The sequence below is a fragment of the Carassius carassius genome, chromosome 48, assembly GCF_963082965.1.
Source record: "Carassius carassius chromosome 48, fCarCar2.1, whole genome shotgun sequence".
In the NCBI taxonomy this organism is placed as follows: Eukaryota; Metazoa; Chordata; class Actinopteri; order Cypriniformes; family Cyprinidae; genus Carassius; species Carassius carassius.
This window is the reverse complement of record NC_081802.1, coordinates 20111425-20132843: the sequence shown is the minus strand read 5'-3', so window position 1 is coordinate 20132843 and position 21419 is coordinate 20111425. Positions and strand designations below refer to the sequence as shown.

At 36.7% G+C, this 21419-nt stretch overlaps 1 protein-coding gene across 9 annotated transcripts in view; it reads right to left on the bottom strand.

Moving 5' to 3' along the window:
- LOC132131832 (arf-GAP with coiled-coil, ANK repeat and PH domain-containing protein 2-like) overlaps positions 1 to 21419 on the bottom strand; it is a 51911-nt gene that overhangs the window by 17471 nt on the left and 13021 nt on the right. For all 9 annotated transcript variants that reach the window (XM_059543957.1, XM_059543956.1, XM_059543959.1 and 6 more), the window contains exons 3-8: positions 17604 to 17723; positions 15779 to 15832; positions 13736 to 13794; positions 13037 to 13220; positions 12082 to 12126; positions 11893 to 11988 (exon numbers count right to left, since the gene is read on the bottom strand). In XM_059543957.1, the coding sequence (XP_059399940.1) occupies positions 11893 to 11988; positions 12082 to 12126; positions 13037 to 13220; positions 13736 to 13794; positions 15779 to 15832; positions 17604 to 17723 (558 nt within the window). The remainder of the gene's footprint in view (positions 1 to 11892; positions 11989 to 12081; positions 12127 to 13036; positions 13221 to 13735; positions 13795 to 15778; positions 15833 to 17603; positions 17724 to 21419) is intronic.

The following is a 21419-nucleotide window of genomic DNA, read 5'->3' as shown; positions in this document are numbered from 1 at the left end:
ATCGTGCAATAGCAGACAGAGAGATTGTACGATAAACAGATAGATCGTACAATAGCAGACAGAGAGATTATACGATAAACAGATAGATCGTACAATATCAGAAAGAGAGATTGTACGATAAACAGATAGATCATACAATAGCAGACAGAGAGATTGTGCGATAAACAGATAGATCGTACAATAGCAGAAAGAGAGATTGTACGATAAACAGATAGATCGTACAATATCAGAAAGAGAGATTGTACGATAAACAGATAGATCGTACAATAGCAGACAGAGAGATTATACGATAAACAGACAGATCGTACAATAGCAGACAGAGAGATTATACGATAAACAGACAGATCGTACAATAGCAGACAGAGAGATTGTACGATAAACAGACAGATCGTACAATAGCAGACAGAGAGATTGTACGATAAACAGATAGATCGTACAATAGCAGACAGAGAGATTATACGATAAACAGATAGATCGTACAATAGCAGACAGAGAGATTGTGCGATAAACAGATAGATCGTACAATAGCAGAAAGAGAGATTGTACGATAAACAGATAGATCGTACAATATCAGAAAGAGAGATTGTACGATAAACAGATAGATCGTACAATAGCAGACAGAGAGATTATACGATAAACAGACAGATCGTACAATAGCAGACAGAGAGATTATACGATAAACAGATAGATCGTACAATAGCAGACAGAGAGATTGTACGATAAACAGATAGATCGTACAATAGCAGACAGAGAGATTGTACGATAAACAGACAGATCGTACAATAGCAGACAGAGAGATTGTACGATAAACAGACAGATCGTACAATAGCAGACAGAGAGATTGTACGATAAACAGATAGATCGTACAATAGCAGACAGAGAGATTATACGATAAACAGACAGATCGTACAATAGCAGACAGAGATTGTACGATAAACAGATCGATCGTACAATAGGCCTGCGGGTGTCGCTGTTGGACAGTGTTTTCTCTACTTCCTGTTGGCCTTCTGTAGCAAATTGTAGCTCCGTGTAGCTGTTTTTATTTTATTTTTTTCTCTAGAATCTTTATCTTACTATCACTCTCTGTTTTTTAAAGTGGTAAAATATAACTTAATTCACACCATATTTCTGATATTATCGATCAATCTTATCAGATTAACTTTGATCGTTCACTTTTATTTTATATCCGTGAGTGCAGTACACCTGCAAAGCGTTAGCACTCGTTAGCTTGTCATTAGCGTTTTCATTCGAACCTATCGCTGTTTTCTTTTCTCCTCTCCCTCTCCCTCGTACAATAGCAGACAGAGAGATTGTACGATAAACAGATAGATCGTACAATAGCAGACAGAGAGATTATACGATAAACAGACAGATCGTACAATAGCAGACAGAGAGATTGTACGATAAACAGATCGATCGTACAATAGGCCTGCGGGTGTCGCTGTTGGACAGTGTTTTCTCTACTTCCTGTTGGCCTTCTGTAGCAAATTGTAGCTCCGTGTAGCTGTTTTTATTTTATTTTTTTCTCTAGAATCTTTATCTTACTATCACTCTCTGTTTTTTAAAGTGGTAAAATATAACTTAATTCACACCATATTTCTGATATTATCGATCAATCTTATCAGATTAACTTTGATCGTTCACTTTTATTTTATATCCGTGAGTGCAGTACACCTGCAAAGCGTTAGCACTCGTTAGCTTGTCATTAGCGTTTTCATTCGAACCTATCGCTGTTTTCTTTTCTCCTCTCCCTCGCTCCAGTTTTTCACAAGTTCATCAAACAACCGCAGTAAGAATTTTCATCAAGCACGGTGAGAAATGGCTTCTCCTATCATTGTTTCTTGCACCTCTTGCCACATGTACAGTTTATCTATCTCTGTCGCTGATGAGGGATTCACATGTGATAAATGCAGGGAAATAGTTAGGCTGACAGAGAAGATTTCAGAATTAGAGACACGCATCCAAACTTTAATTTAGGACAGTAAGAATGTTAGGGCTCTAGATATGGCTTTGGATGCGTCTAGCTCAGGGATTCCTGTACATTGTTCGGTTCCGGAAACAGAGCCCCTGCAGCAGGGCAACTGGGTGACGGTGAGGCAGCGTAGTGGTGGGTCAAAACACCGCTCTTCTGTTCCGATCAAAACATTAAACAGGTTCTCCCCACTCAGTGATGCACCCACTGAGAAACCTGATGAAAGTGCTCTAGTTATTGGTGATTCTATTGTACGGAACGTGAATATAGAGACACCAGCCACCATAGTCAAATGTTTACCGGGAGCCAGAGCGCCTGACATCTTGGCAAATTTAAAAGTGCTGGCTAATGCTAAACGTAAATACAGTAAGATTGTTATTCATGCCGGCGCTAATGATGTTCGACTTCGCCAGTCGGAGATCACTAAAAATAACATTAAAGAGGTGTGTGAACTTGCAAGCACGATGTCAGACACTGTAATATGCTCTGGTCCCCTCCCTGCTTACCGTGGTGATGAGATGCATAGCAGATTGTCATCACTCAATGGCTGGATGTCTAAGTGGTGCCCACAGAATAACATAGGTTTCATAGACAATTGGACGAGCTTTTGGGCAGACCTGACCTGTTTAAAAGAGATGGTCTTCATCCCTCCTGGGGTGGCGCCACTCTTCTCTCTAGAAATATGGCAAATAGTCTTAGTGTTTATACTTGACTAACTGGGGCCCAGGTCAGGAAGCAGACAGACTGGCTAAACCGACCGTCTGCTAGCTGCCTCCCGTCACAGAGGTCAGTTAATTCTCAGCACATAGAGACTCTTTCACCTAGATATCACACTATAGAGACTGTGTCTGTTCCCCGAACTAGAAAATACAAAAAATGTCCAAACCAAGTTAAGATTAACAATTTAATTGAGGTTCAACAAATAAAAAACAGAAGCAATATGGATAAACAAATGATAAAGCTTGGCTTATTGAATATCAGATCCCTTTCTACGAAAACACTTTTTGTAAATAATATGATCACTGATCATAATATAGATGTACTCTGTTTGACAGAAACCTGGCTAAAACCTGATGATTACATTATTTTAAATGAGTCCACCCCCCAAGATTACTGTTATAAACATGAGCCACGTCTAAAAGGCAAAGGTGGAGGTGTTGCTTCAATTTATAACAACGTTTTCAGGATCTCTCAGAGAGCAGGCTTCAAGTATAACTCGTTTGAAGTAATGGTACTTCATATAACATTATCCAGAGAAACAAATGTTAATGATAAATCCCCTGTTATGTTTGTACCGGCTACTGTATACAGGCCACCAGGGCACCATACAGACTTTATTAAAGAGTTTGGTGATTTTACATCCGAGTTAGTTCTGGCTGCAGATAAAGTTTTAATAGTTGGTGATTTTAATATCCATGTTGATAATGAAAACGATGCATTGGGATCAGCATTTATAGACATTCTGAACTCTATTGGTGTTAGACAACACGTTTCAGGACCTACTCATTGTCGAAATCATACTCTAGATTTAATACTGTCACATGGAATTGATGTTGATGGTGTTGAAATTATTCAGCCAAGTGATGATATCTCAGATCATTATTTAGTTCTTTGCAAAATTCATATAGCCTCGCACCCTAAAGAGAGCAGCCCGAAAAATGGAGTGCAGCTGGAGGAAAACAAAACTAGAGGTATTTCGTATTGCTTGGCGGGAAAGTAACATATCCTACAGAAAAGCATTAAAAACTGCTAGATCCGATTACTTTTTTTTCTCTTTTAGAAGAAAACAACCATAACCCCAGGTATTTATTCAATACAGTGGCTAAATTAATGAAAAATAAAGCCTCAACAAGTGTTGACATTTCCCAACACCACAGCAGTAATGACTTTATGAACTACTTTACTTCTAAAATCGATACTATTAGAGATAAAATTGCAACCATTCAGCCGTCAGCTACAGTATCACATCAGACAGTGCACTATAGACCCCCTGAGGAACAGTTCCACTCATTCTCTACCATAGGAGAGGAAGAATTGTATAAACTTGTTAAATCATCTAAACCAACAACATGTATGTTAGACCCTATACCATCTAAGCTCCTGAAAGAGGTGCTTCCAGAAGTCATAGATCCTCTTCTGACTATTATTAATTCCTCATTGTCATTAGGACATGTCCCCAAAACCTTCAAACTGGCTGTTATTAAGCCTCTCATCAAAAAACCACAGCTTGACCCCAAAGAACTAGTTAATTATAGACCAATCTCGAATCTCCCTTTTCTGTCCAAGATACTAGAAAAGGTGGTATCCACACAATTATATTCCTTCTTAGAGAAAAATGGTATATGTGAGGATTTCCAGTCAGGATTTAGACCGTATCATAGTACTGAGACTGCTCTTCTTAGAGTTACAAATGATCTGCTCTTATCATCTGATCGTGGGTGTATCAAACAATTGTATAACAAAAGGTTGTGAGTTCGAGTCCCGGGCCGGCAGGAATTGTGGGTGGGGGGAGTGCATGTACAGTTCTCTCTCCACCCTCAATTCCACGACTTAGGTGCCCTTGAGCAAGGCATCGAACCCCCAACTGCTCCCCGGGCGCCGCAGCATAAATGGCTGCCCACTGCTCCGGGTGTGTGCTCACAGTGTGTGTGTGTGTGTGTTCACTGCTCTGTGTGTGTGCATTTCGGATGGGTTAAATGCAGAGCACAAATTCTGAGTATGGGTCACCATACTTGGCTGAATGTCACTTCACTTCACTTCACTATCTCTCTATTAGTTTTATTGGATCTTAGTGCTCCGTTTGACACAATTGACCACAACATTCTTTTGCATAGACTTGAATACTTTGTTGGCATCAGTGGAAGTGCATTAGCATGGTTTAAATCGTACTTATATGACCGCCATCAGTTCGTAGCAGTGAATGAAGATGTATCCTATCGATCACAAGTGCAGTATGGAGTACCTCAAGGCTCAGTACTAGGGCCGCTACTCTTCACGCTTTATACGTTACCCTTGGGAGATATCATCAGGAAACATGGTGTTAGCTTTCCCTGTTATGCTGATGATACTCAGCTCTATATTTCTTCGCAGCCCGGTGAAACACACCAATTTGAAAAACTAATGGATTGCATAGTCGATATAAAAAACTGGATGACGAGTAATTTCTTACTGCTAAATTCTGAAAAAACAGAGGTGTTAATTATAGGACCTAAAAACTCTGCTTGTAATAACCTAGAACACTGTCTAAGACTTGATGGTTGCTCTGTCAATTCTTCATCATCAGTTAGGAACCTAGGTGTGCTACTTGATCGCAATCTTTCCTTAGAAAGCCACATTTCTAGCATTTGTAAAACTGCATTTTTCCATCTCAAAAATATATCTAAATTACGGCCTATGCTCTCAATGTCAAATGCAGAAATGTTAATCCATGCATTTATGACCTCAAGGTTAGATTATTGTAATGCTTTATTGGGTGGTTGTTCTGCACGCTTAGTAAACAAACTACAGCTAGTCCAAAATGCAGCAGCAAGAGTTCTTACTAGAACCAGGAAGTATGACCATATTAGCCCGGTCCTGTCAACACTGCACTGGCTCCCTATCAAGCATCGCATAGATTTTAAAATATTGCTTATTACTTATAAAGCCCTGAATGGTTTAGCACCTCAGTATTTGAATGAGCTCCTTTTACATTATAATCCTCTACGTCCGCTACGTTCTCAAAACTCAGGCAATTTGATAATACCTAGAATATCAAAATCAACTGCAGGCGGCAGATCCTTTTCCTATTTGGCGCCCAAACTCTGGAATAACCTACCTAACATTGTTCGGGAGGCAGACACACTCTTGCAGTTTAAATCTAGATTAAAGACCCATCTCTTTAACCTGGCATACACATAACATACTAATATGCTTTTATTATCCAAATCCGTTAAAGGATTTTTAGGCTGCATTAATTAGGTAAACAGGAACCGGAAACACTTCCCATAACAACCTATGTACTTGCTACATCATTAGAAGAATGGCATCTACGCTAATATTTGTCTGTTTCTCTCTTGTTCCGAGGTCACCCTGGCCACCAGATCCAGTCTGTATCCAGATCAGAGGGTCACTGCAGTCACCCGGATCCAGTACATATCCAGACCAGATGGTGGATCAGCACCTAGAAAGGACCTCTACATCCATGAAAGACAGCGGAGACCAGGACAACTAGAGCCCCAGATACAGATCCCCTGTAAAGACCTTGTCTCAAAGGAGCACCAGGACAAGACTACAGGAAACAGATGATTCTTCTGCACAATCTGACTTTGCTGCAGCCTGGAATTGAACTACTGGCTTCGTCTGGTCAGAGGAGAACTGGCCCAACTGAGCCTGGTTTCTCCCAAGGTTTTTTTCTCCATTCCGTCACCGATGGAGTTTCGGTTCCTTGCCACTGTCGCCTCTGGCTTGCTTAGTTGGGGACACTTCATCTACAGCGATATCGTTGACTTGATTGCAAATAAATGCACAGACACTATTTAACTGAACAGAGATGACATAACTGAATCCAATGATGAACTGCCTTTAACTATCATTTTTGCATTATTGACACTGTTTTCCTAATGAATGTTGTTCAGTTGCTTTGACGCAATGTATTTTGTTTAACCCTATCAAGTCGATTAACGCGGATACGCGTTTTGAGTCATTTTCTCCTGATAACCCCGAAAAGAACTTAAATTACACTTTCAGTTTTAATCGTACAGATAAGAGCAATACATCAATCGAATCTGTAAAGGGTCTACTTTTTTTTGGATACAGACATAATAACAACAAAACTTTGTGCACTTATAAAATAAAGATAACAAACAAGGTGCGCTGTCTGCAGCCTTTGTCTGCGCTGATCTTCTTTTACAAACATGTCATTTAAATGAACTGTAACTCCGTGAATACTCAACGAAAATACATGAGAGAGATATCTATAGAAAGCTTGACATGTCTATTTTTAAACTAAACAAGTGCCGCCGAAAACAGATATTCTGTGATAAAGTAATCCATATGAAAACAACGCGATGTCTGTTTTTCATGTCTCCCTTCATTATATCTAATGTGACCACGCCCCCGCGCCGAACGCGCTATTCAGATTCAAACTGAAGCGCGCAGCTTGAATACGCCCATAACAGAAGAAAAAGCAGCGAGACTGTTCAAGTTTTTTTTATTTTACTGTTTGCTTCGCGATGAGAGGAATAACACATAATTCACCCCAAAAAGATGTGATGTGGTTGAGGATTTGAGAAATGGATTTCCTCAATGTCAATGTCAATGTCACCTTTATTTATATAGCGCTTTAAACAAAATACATTGCGTCAAAGCAACTGAACAACAATTATTAGGAAAACAGTGTCAATAATGCAAAAATGATAGTTAAAGGCAGTTCATCATTGGATTCAGTTATGTCATCTCTGTTCAGTTAAATAGTGTCTGTGCATTTATTTGCAATCAAGTCAACGATATCGCTGTAGATGAAGTGTCCCCAACTAAGCAAGCCAGAGGCGACAGCGGCAAGGAACCGAAACTCCATCGGTGACAGAATGGAGAAAAAAACCTTGGGAGAAACCAGGCTCAGTTGGGGGGCCAGTTCTCCTCTGACCAGACGAAACCAGTAGTTAAATTCCAGGCTGCAGCAAAGTCAGATTGTGCAGAAGAATCATCTGTTTCCTGTTGTCTTGTCCTGGTGCTCCTCTGAGACAAGGTCTTTACAGGGGATCTGTATCTGGGGCTCTAGTTGTCCTGGTCTCCGCTGTCTTTCAGGGATGTAGAGGTCCTTTCTAGGTGCTGATCCAGCATCTGGTCTGGATACGTACTGGATCCGGGTGACTGCAGTGACCCTCTGATCTGGACACAGACTGGATCTGGTGGCCACGGTGACCTCGGAACAAGAGAGAAACAGACAAATATTAGCGTAGATGCCATTCTTCTAATGATGTAGCAAGTACATAGGTTGTTATGGGAAGTGTTTCCGGTTCCGGTTTACCTAATTAATGCAGCCTAAAAATCCTTTAACGGATTTGGATAATAAAAGCATATTAGTATGTTATGTGTATGCCAGGTTAAAGAGATGGGTCTTTAATCTAGATTTAAACTGCAAGAGTGTGTCTGCCTCCCGAACAATGTTAGGTAGGTTATTCCAGAGTTTGGGCGCCAAATAGGAAAAGGATCTGCCGCCTGCAGTTGATTTTGATATTCTAGGTATTATCAAATTGCCTGAGTTTTGAGAACGTAGCGGACGTAGAGGATTATAATGTAAAAGGAGCTCATTCAAATACTGAGGTGCTAAACCATTCAGGGCTTTATAAGTAATAAGCAATATTTTAAAATCTATGCGATGCTTGATAGGGAGCCAGTGCAGTGTTGACAGGACCGGGCTAATATGGTCATACTTCCTGGTTCTAGTAAGAACTCTTGCTGCTGCATTTTGGACTAGCTGTAGTTTGTTTACTAAGCGTGCAGAACAACCACCCAATAAAGCATTACAATAATCTAACCTTGAGGTCATAAATGCATGGATTAACATTTCTGCATTTGACATTGAGAGCATAGGCCGTAATTTAGATATATTTTTGAGATGGAAAAATGCAGTTTTACAAATGCTAGAAACGTGGCTTTCTAAGGAAAGATTGCGATCAAGTAGCACACCTAGGTTCCTAACTGATGATGAAGAATTGACAGAGCAACCATCAAGTCTTAGACAGTGTTCTAGGTTATTACAAGCAGAGTTTTTAGGTCCTATAATTAACACCTCTGTTTTATCAGAATTTCCTCAGAAAAAAAGAATGAAGCACTTTATTCAGCAGAGATCATAAACATGAGTAAGTCTCTTTTTATTTATTTATATACTTGTACTAGTTTTCACATAACGTGTAAACGTTTTACTAGTTAGACTTTTTCCAAAATATAATTCCTGACTAAATGTATAATCAAGTGAAACATTATGAAGTTTCAATAACAATATACAACACTATACCCTTCAAAAGCTTGATGTAAATAATATAAATGTAACAAATAGATAACTGTAACAAATGTAAAAACAATGCTTTTCTTTCCATTTATTCCCCCTAAAAACCCAGAAAAATATTCTCAGCTCTTTTCAACATTAATAATAATGATGATAATATAAACAACAAACGTTTTTTTTTTTTTTTGTGTAGAAAATAAGATTGTTAAAAGGATTTCTGAAGGATTGTGTGACTGGAGTAAGCATGCCAAACAATTTGTTTGAAAGTCAGCTTTGATTGTTTCTAATAAACTGTTTAACTGCTCCCCCAAGTGGATATTAAATTATGTTGTGGGATAATTAAATATATTCTTAATAAACTACAAACATAAAATTATATAGATTTATTTTGTTCTCACATTCTTTCTTGTAACTCCTCACTCACAGTGGCACAGATGACTAAAAGGCTCATTATGCAGCTCATTATGCGGCCCTTTGTCTTCTCAGGTGTAAATCACAATGATATTCATGGTAGTTGACGCCTACTCGCATATGACTTTTACCAACAAAAAGTGTCTTAGAAAATTTAAATCAATATATTGTTTTCTGTGAGTGAGTAAACAAGATGATTTTCACATCATTTAGAAAGAAAAATTCTAGGCTACAAGCTCCAGTTCTCAAAAATCCCGGGAACCATTGTTCTTTATGTGTTTTTTTGCCTTATTCAAGCGTTTTAACATTTTTAGTTTTTCGCTAACCATGCATAATATTTTTTTTCTCAAAAACACAATCATGTACATACATGCATTTCACATATTATTATAGCCCAGTTTGTGCTGATTACAGTGAGATTAGTCTTTACCCATTTAGATATTTATAAGAAACTGAAAAAAAGCACAAATGTCAAGGCATGACAAAACTTCTCCAGGCCCCAAAAATACCCTTAGACTCCAGAGGGTTAAAGCGCTATATAAATAAAGGTGACATTGACAATAGTAGACAGAGAGATTCTACGATAAACAGATAGATCGTACAATAGCAGACAGAGAGATTGTGCGATAAACAGATAGATCGTACAATAGCAGATAGAGAGATTGTACGATAAACAGATTGATCGTACAATATCAGAAAGAGAGATTGTACGATAAACAGATAGATCGTACAATAGCAGACAGAGAGATTATACGATAAACAGATAGATCGTACAATAGCAGACAGCGAGATTGTACGATAAACAGATAGATCGTGCAATAGCAGAAAGAGAGATTGTACGATAAACAGATAGATCGTACAATAGCAGAAAGAGATTGTACGATAATAAGGATTGATCGTACAATATCAGAAAGAGAGATTGTACGATAAACAGATAGATCGTACAATAGCAGAAAGAGATTGTACGATAATAAGGATTGATCGTACAATATCAGAAAGAGAGATTGTACGATAAACAGATAGATCGTACAATAGCAGACAGAGATTGTACGATAAACAGACAGATCGTACAATAGCAGACAGAGAGATTGTACGATAAACAGACAGATCGTACAATAGCAGATAGAGAGATTGTACGATAAACAGATAGATCGTACAATAGCAGACAGAGAGATTGTACGATAAACAGATAGATCGTACAATAGCAGAAAGAGATTGTACGATAAACAGACAGATCGTACAATAGCAGACAGAGAGATTGTACGATAAACAGACAGATCGTACAATAGCAGACAGAGAGATTGTACGATAAACAGACAGATCGTACAATAGCAGACAGAGAGATTGTACGATAAACAGACAGATCGTACAATAGCAGACAGAGAGATTGTACGATAAACAGAGATCGTACAATAGCAGACAGCGAGATTGTACGATAAACAGATAGATCGTGCAATAGCAGAAAGAGAGATTGTACGATAAACAGATAGATCGTACAATAGCAGAAAGAGATTGTACGATAATAAGGATTGATCGTACAATATCAGAAAGAGAGATTGTACGATAAACAGATAGATCGTACAATAGCAGACAGAGAGATTGTGCGATAAACAGATAGATCGTACAATAGCAGACAGAGAGATTGTGCGATAAACAGACAGATCGTACAATAGCAGATAGAGAGATTGTACGATAAACAGATAGATCGTACAATAGCAGACAGAGAGATTGTACGATAAACAGATAGATCGTACAATAACAGACAGAGAGATTGTACGATAAACAGACAGATCGTACAATAGCAGACAGAGAGATTGTACGATAAACAGAGATCGTACAATAACAGACAGAGATTGTACGATAAACAAATAGACGTAGCACAATAATAGCCTTGGTAAATTTTCATAAGGAAAAGCTATCAATTATTAAAGTAAACAACTATTGTCAATTAACTATTAATTAAATATATTTTACTGTCTTAATTGTTTACATTTTTATAATGCCACCAGTTCACATTTACAATGCTGCGTGTTTGCAGCATACAAACGTGGGTTGGTTTTTCCATTGGTTCGATCAAAAAAAACAACTGCCAGCAGGAGGAGCTTTTGAAGCAGAAAATAACAGTTTCCCCGGTAACACCAGGACACAAAGCAGCATAGCAACATTCTCTGAAACATGCAGCGCTCCTGTTTATTTAATAAATTCATAGCCTTTTGAAATTTAATCGTCACATTTAGCCATAATAATTTGATACAACTGACTTTTTAAGAACCCGCGGAAACCTTGTTGTACGATAGACATAGCTTGTATGATTGACAGATTGGTCATTTGACAGACATACATAGACTGTACCATAGACAGAGACAGACAAGACAGATAGATCGCATCATACACAGACAGATCACGCGACAGACTGATAAACTGTACAACAGACAGACACACAGAGATAAATAGATAGAAAGCATGACAGACAAACAAATAGACTGTAAGTTAGAAAGAAGGACAGACAGATGTGATGTACCTGTCCGGTCAATTGTTTCATGAGGGGCTGTAGTTCACTGAACAGATCATAACCTTGATGGAAGAAGGTCAGGTGGGCGTACATGAAAGACAGCATCTGTACAACAGAAGACAGGTTTAACAATACATCTAACTTGAGAATATAAATCTTATATCTTCATTATAAATCATAGGATTAAGAAAATTTTACCGAATTGAGGATTTCTGATCGTCTCTTGGACTGCAGCACATTAATCTGAAAAATAATAATATTAATATAAACAAATAAATAAATTCCCTACTTAAAAGAAGAGATACTTTTTTACGGTATTTTCAAAACAAAAGTGAAACAATAAATCCATGTGGTCACCAATAATTTTTTTTTTTTGCTTCACCAAACACCTTTTCACTTCACACATTCCAAACTAAAATGTTTTGCTGACTACAATTATATGCAATTCTGACCACATTCAAATTATTAAAAACCAAATAAATATAATTAATTAATTAATGCATACGACATGACAATGAAAAAAAAAAACTTTGGCTAAAGCATACAAACAAAAATAAACTGTGTAAAAATGAACACTTGTGATCACGAATGTTTCAATACTGAAGCATTATCAAATCTAACACATCTGCTTCCTGAACTCCCAAACGGCACATCTTTTATTCTTTCACAACTGACTGGAAACAAGCAGTTGTTTCATTGAGCCACCAGGGGGCGCAATACACTGCACACTGAGTGCCTGTAAACCACACACACTGACTACTGACTCACTGGAGAGATTTAACAGAGCTTCCGGGCTGCTACACATCATTTTGAGAGACAAGTCAACATATGGTAATTAAGCTCAAGTCATTTGAATGAAGGCTGCTAAACTGACCTCGCAAAGGGGAATTATTGCAACTGAGTGTGTGCGGTCACTACAGAACACAGGAAGAGCATTGAGAGGACACAAGTATTGTGTGACAAGAACTGATCAAGTTTCTTTCTCTTTCAAAACATCCCTTCTTTCTCTTGCAAACAACCACAAACACAATATTAATTCTAATGAATCTATATCATTAGCATGCATCTTGTGACTACACAGGAATTTGTACAAAGGTTAACCTTGAGTCCCTGCGGTATTTAACTAACACCAGACGGGTTTCGGCGCTCTTACCTGCAGCACGTAGTCCAGGACGATGTGGCGGAAGCACTTGCGCGTGGCGATGAGGATGTTGGTGGCCTCCTCCACCTCGTGCTGTTTGTTTCGAGGCACCTGGGCATTTTTGGACAGGGCTGCTTCTTTCTCCTCGCTCACTTTGTCAAACTGTTTCTTGGCTTCTTTAAATTTCCGAAGGTCCCTGCACACAGCAATACCATTCCTTAAATGTGCACTCAACGACTGCTGAAACCATGCCATTATAAACTCTGGCTTTAGCTGAGACAAGACAAATGAATTTGTGCATGGAGTCTATTAATGAACTGATAAATCGGTTTGGCAGCTGTAAAAGCTGATGGTCTGTACTCAAAAATGGATGACAAAATACGGCATATAAAGTTGTACTGCACACAACATACGTTGTTCTGCTGAAACTTAGAAAATACACGGTGGCATGAATTGACTGCTTCAATAATATTCACAATTGATAAACCGATATATCGGCCTCACAGATACTTGGACTTGAAAATATCTAATTGTACACATTATTTAAAATACATATCAGCAAATAAATCCGTTAATTAGATACTTTAGATGTTGACTTCAGCTCTTAAAAACTCTACAATAAACTGTTAACCTACAATTTTACCAAACTAATAATTATGAGATCGGACTGGTGTTAACTGACAAAACAACATATAATTTCATGATACTCACTTTTGAATGAATGCCTGGAGCTGTGATTTGATTGATCGTTGTGCTTGGTCAAATAAAATCTGCAAATAAAAAATAAAATAAGGAATAACCATAAAGAAAAAGACTATTTTAATAAAAATTCACATTTTTTTCACCATATTTTTCATGTAAAGCAGCAAAAGAATTCGATACAAACACCGATAATTATTATATTGCGTTAACACATTTTTTTATTATTATTATGAAAGTCCATTGCTCACTGGCTCTGAACACACACAGAGAAATCACGGATCACAGGAGGGGAAGTTCCCGATCAATTTATTTAGGCTAAGCATCAACATTCACAAACCACGCTCCACTGTTATTTTTATTATAAAAGAATGCAACGAGCTCATAAATCACAACTTTAAAAGTTGGAAATAGGAAGTTTCCGGTAGTATGTGAAGATAGCAGAGAAGCGCTTGCTCAACACAGTGGATTAAATCGTTTTGTTAACTTTGTGGTTTATTATTTTGAGTCGTATGGGACACAGTAACACACGGCCCTCTCACAATATATTGCTTAACACATTTATTTCTTTTGCCAATCAGAATTATTCACGCAATCATGCAGCACGTATCAGAAGATCTGTGCTCCGGCGCGGTTAGTGCTCACACTTACTGATCTATATATAACTGAACCGCGCTCATGCCCACCTCTTCCAACCCAGGGACTGCTGAATGTTATATAACCAAATGTTATTGCACTTTTGTTCATACAGCAGTACTTTAAATAAAAAAAGTGCACAATACACTACTTTTGAATGCATTATTCGTTTTGTGCATAATGCGATTAATCGCAGACAATCATGTGATTAATCGCAATTAAAAATGTAACCGTTTTCCAGCACTAATATATGAATGATTATTATTTTTTGTTTGCATTATATATATTTAATTGCATTAATTAACATTAAATGCATATTATGGTTGTCAAAATATCAAAGTTATTTCTGAAATACAACACTCAGTTAATCTAAGTAACGTTAATATCAAACTCCCTGCTATTGCCACATCAATATATTTTATACACAAGCTAAAATACTACTGCAAAGTCTCGACATCCTTGGATATGTTTTTAGCAATAAATAAATAAAAAATTTCCAAATATAAATGTTTTTTTGGCCTAAAAAGTAATTTGAATTTAGATTTCAACATTTAGATTTCAATTTGTTTTTTTTTTTTTAAGAAAGTCTTATGCAGGTACAATATACATTTGTCTACAAAACCAAAAGCAACATAAATGCTGTTCAGTTTACTATTATCAGAACTTTTGTACATATTTCAACTTTAAAAGGCATAAACGGTGTATGTTAGACATTTTAGGGCAGTATGAATTAGATCAAGTGTACAATGGATGAAATAAGTCAAGACACATTTGTGCTTTAAAGATCATGTGCTTAGTTCTTGCTCATGAGGACTTTAACCACAAGTCGGCTGACCTCACCACAGCCTTAAACACTGACTCAAAGAGCTCCAGTTTAACACACTGTAGAGCCATGAGGACCACAGAATCATCCTTTATATTATACAGATAAAAAAGCCCAAAAACAATCTACACTGGAACATTTTAAATTCACATTCAAGTTAAATTCACATTTAGCTTAAATGAATAGTACTTCCCTGTGTTGCCACAAGGGGTGCTATTGCAGGCATTATCATTAGCTGTCTTGTTCTATGGTCAGTTCCAGTTCAAAATAATGGAGAAACAACTTGAAGACAATATCAGTTAAAAGTTAATTATGAAATTTAACTCCCCAAAACAGACATTTATAACTTAGTTTCAGACAGCTCATCAGAATCAACTGTCTAACTACAACAGCTATTGAATACAGAGGGAAAAGGGAAATGCTTGTTGTATGGCATAACTGTGGTCATTTCTCCATTGTCAGCACTTTCGCAGATTAAGGGTTAGCATTGTTCTTTTGTTGCAAAAATGTACATGCAAACATGAAAAAAAAGAAAAAAGGATAAGTCATATATAGTAATGCAATACAGCAAAAACGTTTTGCCCAGATATTCTTACTGTGTGATAGTTGATCATCTCTTGAAGATTCTCAGCAAACTTGCTCAGACTGGACTGTGAAGAAACGAGAACTTTACACAGGGCCAGCAAAAAATCAAGACTACAAATAACAGGAGACGACATAATAATAATAAAACACATCTGGTTATTTGTCACAGATGTACAAAATACTAAGCTGAATCTTTGTAAAAATGTGTCAAAATTCACACTTGACCAAAACAAAACATAAAACAACACAAAACAAAAACAATCAAAAAACTAAATAAAACTTAAAAGCTTAAAAACTGAAGTCTCATCATATTTTCCTTCCAAGCACTCATTTTGATTTTTATATTGTTTTACAATAAAAATACTTAATGACAGTAAAAAATGATACTGTATATTGTACTTTTATACAATTAAATGTTTTTATGTCAGTATAAATTCAGTACAACAGATACTGCCATGGTCATCAAACCCTTATATCTTAATAAACTAATTTGTAAAAATAAATAAATAAACAAAAAAAAAATTATTATTATTATTTACCAAATCTGAACCTGTTAAATCTAGCCAACAAAACAGAAAATATTACTTTAAAAACATATTTGTAAAAATGTTGGATTTCCCAGAATTTTTTTTTGCACCAAGCTTTTGTGTTCCCTGGCAAAAATACTGCATTTAATTACAACAATATTGCATTCCCCCCCATCTGGTGCAGGTAAATACCAGTGTTTAACAACCTTTTTTGTTGTTACTACCTTCAGTTTCATCAGTAAGAAGCCCTTCTTTAACACCAAACCTGAAATGTATTCATTATAAAGTCCTGGATATGTTTAAGCATTATTTTGTTTTCTTGACTTTAAAAATAACATCTTAGGTTACATCTTAGTATGTAACCAATGTTCCCTGAGAAGGGAACGAGACACTGCGTCCTCTAGAGGTTGCTATGGAGAACGCCTTCGACATGACCGTTGTCTGAAGCATACATCTAAACATGACTATAACATTGGCCTGCGACAGCCTATGACACTGTTACCGGTGCGACCACAGTATATAAGGGCACCGGAAGAACGCGTCATCCTCTTCTTCATCTCCACAGACTGTTGGTTTATGTTAGCAACATAAGAAGTTAGAGAAGGGAACGAGACACTCCATCCTCTAGAAGCCTTGCCATGCTTTAGATGCGAGGTTCAGATGAAGAAGCGGATAAAGCGTGCTTCCGGCGCCCTTTTTCACTGTCGCCGCACAGGTAATGGCGTCATAGGCTGTCGCCGGCCAATGTTATTGTCATGTGTTTCAGATGCCGGTCACGCCAAAGGGGTTCCCCATAGCGACTTTAGAGAACCCAGTGTCTCGTTCCCTTCTCAGGGAACATTGGTTACATACGTAACCTGAGAAGTTATTTTTGTATAAGTCAAGAAAACACAATAATGGTAAAACATACCATAAACAAATAATGAATACATTTCAGGTTTGGTGTTGATGAAGGGCTTCTTACTGGTGGAACTGTGGAGGTAGTAACAACATAAAAAGGTTGTGAAACACTGGTATTTACCTGCACCAGATGCATATACAAGGAAATAAACTGGTACGTTTTACAATGCACAATGGATATTTCAAAGAAGAAAGAACGTAAATAAGCGAACGCTAGGAATGCTGGAATGCAGCCAATGATTTTGTGTGAACACAAACCAAGCATGCTTTCAAACAATCACCAAATAAACAGCAATCTTTCAATTGGCACATACCATGGCACATGACACCACTGTCTCAATAGGTTTGTGATTCTTAAAGCCCCTTGGCTAATAAGAGCTGATTGGTCATTACAGTAATCTGCACTCACCTCGATGACATCATCTTTGGCAGACTGCTGTGCCAACTCCTGAATCCCATTCACAAACTGTCTGTTGGCCGTGTTGTACGCTTTTCCAGCATCTATCATCCCAATGCATAGTTTCACCAGCTAAATAAAATACAGAGTACATTGACAGATAAATGTACAGTAAACAAATATAAAAAAGATAAATAAAACAGCCTACATGTAAAGTATATAAATACACACATGCATTATTAAAAATATGTGGCATTTTGAGGCAATCAGGCAAAACTCTGATTGCTTACAAAAGGGGTTGGTACTTTAATGGTCAAAACGAAAAAGCACACACAGAGAAATGAAACAAAAACACAAAGCACAAGAACCTTCTTCCAAAACGCGATATATGAGCACCGAAAGAGTACCAAAGCACCGAAGAGTTTCTGACAAAATCAGTATTGTTTTTGGTCAGTATTGAAAAGTAAATTTTTAATTGTAATAATTTACTATTAGATGGAGCAACATTTAATACACAGAGCCGTAGATCACTGACAAGCTGCGCTATATCGCTTTCATTAGATGAATCACATTCGATTATGAATGCATTATTGCGTAAATTGTCAGTGTTAGTGTTTTTATTAATTCCATTTATGTTTTTGTTAATACAGCACACAGCACTAGTCAACTAAATTAATTAACATGGAAAAGATGAATGCACTTTTGGAAGTTGAATATAAGGGTAATAACATTTTGGAATTTCCCTGGTCTAATGTGATATTGTTGTTCATGTTCTTGATGAAATTTTATAGCATTAAAAAATGACCCTTTGAATTAATTTTGGAAGCGATGACTGATGGACGTATTTTTAGTCCAGTGCCTGTATATAATTAAGGATTATGGTATAATATTATTAGTATTGACCAAGTTCAGAGGCTGTCACATGTGGATAAACTTACTATGTTTTGTATTTTCATCAGTTTCCATATGAAAAATAACTTTCATATTGATTCAATGGATTTATTGCATTTTAAGAAAAAAAAAAGTATCATGGATTTTAGTGTTGGGCGATATGGTCATGTTTCAGATCGTCATATGGTCAGCCCGTGAGATCGACGATACACGATATTATCGTGCATGGGTGGAGCAAGAGAGAGACTCTTTGTTCTGGTGTTTTAAACCGGTTTTGCAGGTGCGTGAGAGAGAGCCTATGAAATCACCAATTATTGAAAAAATATTAAAAACTTATTACTTTAAAACATACTGATAAATGTTAAATATAAAAATAATGTATTTAAAACAGCTACGTTCATATATATAGTCGGACACAACTGTCATATTGTGCGTCCTGTGACAATTTGCCGCATCTGTGTGCGGAAGTTATCAGTCTAAATGTTCTGCAAAATCAGTCAACGGTGAAAATCAATAGTAGATTTCATTTAAAGTCCAACAGTTAAACACTAATATTGGGCATAAACGAACATTTAAATATAAAGTATTTAAAACAGGTAAGTTCATTTGGAGTAAAGTTGAGTTGAACTGATGCATCAGTCATACAGCGCTCTGGACCGCGCGCCTCATGTCGAGCTCGACGCACCATCACAGAAACAAGAATGAGATGCATTCTAACATAACTGTGGCATTAAACTCAGTTAGTGAGGGCTCGTTTAATATATTGCACATACAGTATATAGGCCGTTTAAATTACTTGTTAAAGTGCAATGAAATACCTTATATCTGCAGACGATGTACGTCTGTTTGTGGATAGGAACGGCCAAAACTCTGTATTTTGCATGCATCACATTATAGTGCGGTGTGCATGAAAATAATAACAAGGCGGCAGATTGAATTTATTATCCATAGTGGTTCTCACGTAGTCCTTCTACGTCATCACCACATAGTGAGTGTTATAAGTGATAAGTCTAATGGAAGGACTACGTGAGAACCACTATGGATAAGTTCGCTCTGCCGCCTTGTTAATATTTTGTCTTCACTTTATTTGTAACGCCAAGAAAGAGTTAATCTCTCATGTATGAGAAGAGCGTGTTGTCGTGTAGCAGCCATTAAATGTGTGGGACACCAACTCGACGTTTTCTATCTCTTTCATTTCATGGATTTATGAGTTATCAGAGTCAAAGCGGACAGTTTCAGTGACTACAGGCTCTAATCCTCCTGCGCTCGCACGCGCTGTGTGTGTGTGTGTGTGTGTGTGTGTGTGTGTGTGTGTGTGTGAAATGCGATGCTGAAATGAAATAGCTGGCCAGTTTTATTTTAATAAAAATAATAGTTATTATTATTGTAATCTAATACGTTAATAGGAAAATGAGCCTAATACCTTGTTTTAAAATATTCTAATGTCTTGATTATCGACAGAGAAATCTGCTTATGTCGATATCTCTGACGATCGTCGATACACGATACTATCGTCTATCGGCACAACCCTAATGGATTTATTGCATTTTGGGGGGACAAGATAAATTTGTATAATAAATCTTTAAAAATCAAAACCTGGATTTATATTTTTTATGTTATTATAAACTAAAGATGCTATGTGAAAGTTTGAAACAGAAAATAGTGGTTTTCATCTTGCCACTTTCTTGGTAAAGAAAACACCTTTTTACTCTAATCTAAATGTTTTTAATGCATTTTGGAACCAAACTCTCTCTCTCTCTCTCTATCTAATCTATCTATATATACACACACACACATACACACACACACACACACACACACACACTAGCTATAAGAAATAAAGTCTGACATTATCGTAATTGACAATTTTTTATTTTGCAATAAAATGACACTTCATAATTTACTGAAATACAACGAATGTCTTTTTCTCAGTATATAGACTACCATGATCTATCGATGCTCTATCATTTTAATATATTGCTACTTTATATATGATTTGTGTACATTACATCCGTTTAAATGTTGATTTATGGATTGATTGGTTGATAGATTGATTGATGCTGTTTTCAGGTTTGCTGATGGCTGACTTTGATGTAGACTCTGATTTATGACATCTCACACTATGTACATTTACAATGTGTGTCGATTTCTAAGAAAAGCTGTATCAGCTCCTCCTTAATATTTCATATCCTTCCTCAGAGAGAGGAGGAAGTGAGTGGTCTTAGTCACTCGGCCAAATTATGCTGGGTGGGCCTGAATCTGACCCAACAATGAGCCGCTCCATTGCTCCAACAGTTTATACAGCACTCGACAGGAAAGATCTCAAATTAAACTAAGACTTGGTAGAGAGATGTTGCTGCTGCTTCAGTATTAGGTTGATATTTGGGCATTTTGAGATTATGGGAATAGATATTTTCAAATCATGATCCTCAGGTTTTGTTTGTGTCAGCATGAGTGCTGCTGACATTTAAGCAAGTGACGTTAACTCAAAATGTTATACTGCTAATAAAATTGAACAAAATGTTTACTGCACTGCTTTTCGACAGCAGAAAAACTAAAAAAAAAAAAAAAAGTACTAGATTATATTGCATGGTAATACAAATCAGCTTAATAATTACTATATTCATAGCATGATATAAACATTTCACTAGAGCTGTCAAATTGATTCATCGTGTTTGTATAATATATGTGTGTCTACTGTATGTGTATATGCATGTGTGTTTGTATATTTAAGAAATATTTACATGTGTATATATTTTTCATATTTATGTATGATTTATATAAGAAATAAATATAAATTACACATATTTCTTAAACATATACGTGTGTGTTTGTGTGTGTGTGTGTGTGTGTATATATATATATATATATATATATATATATATATATATATAAAACTAATGTTGAAAATGTATTTTAAAAATTCTAAATTATAAT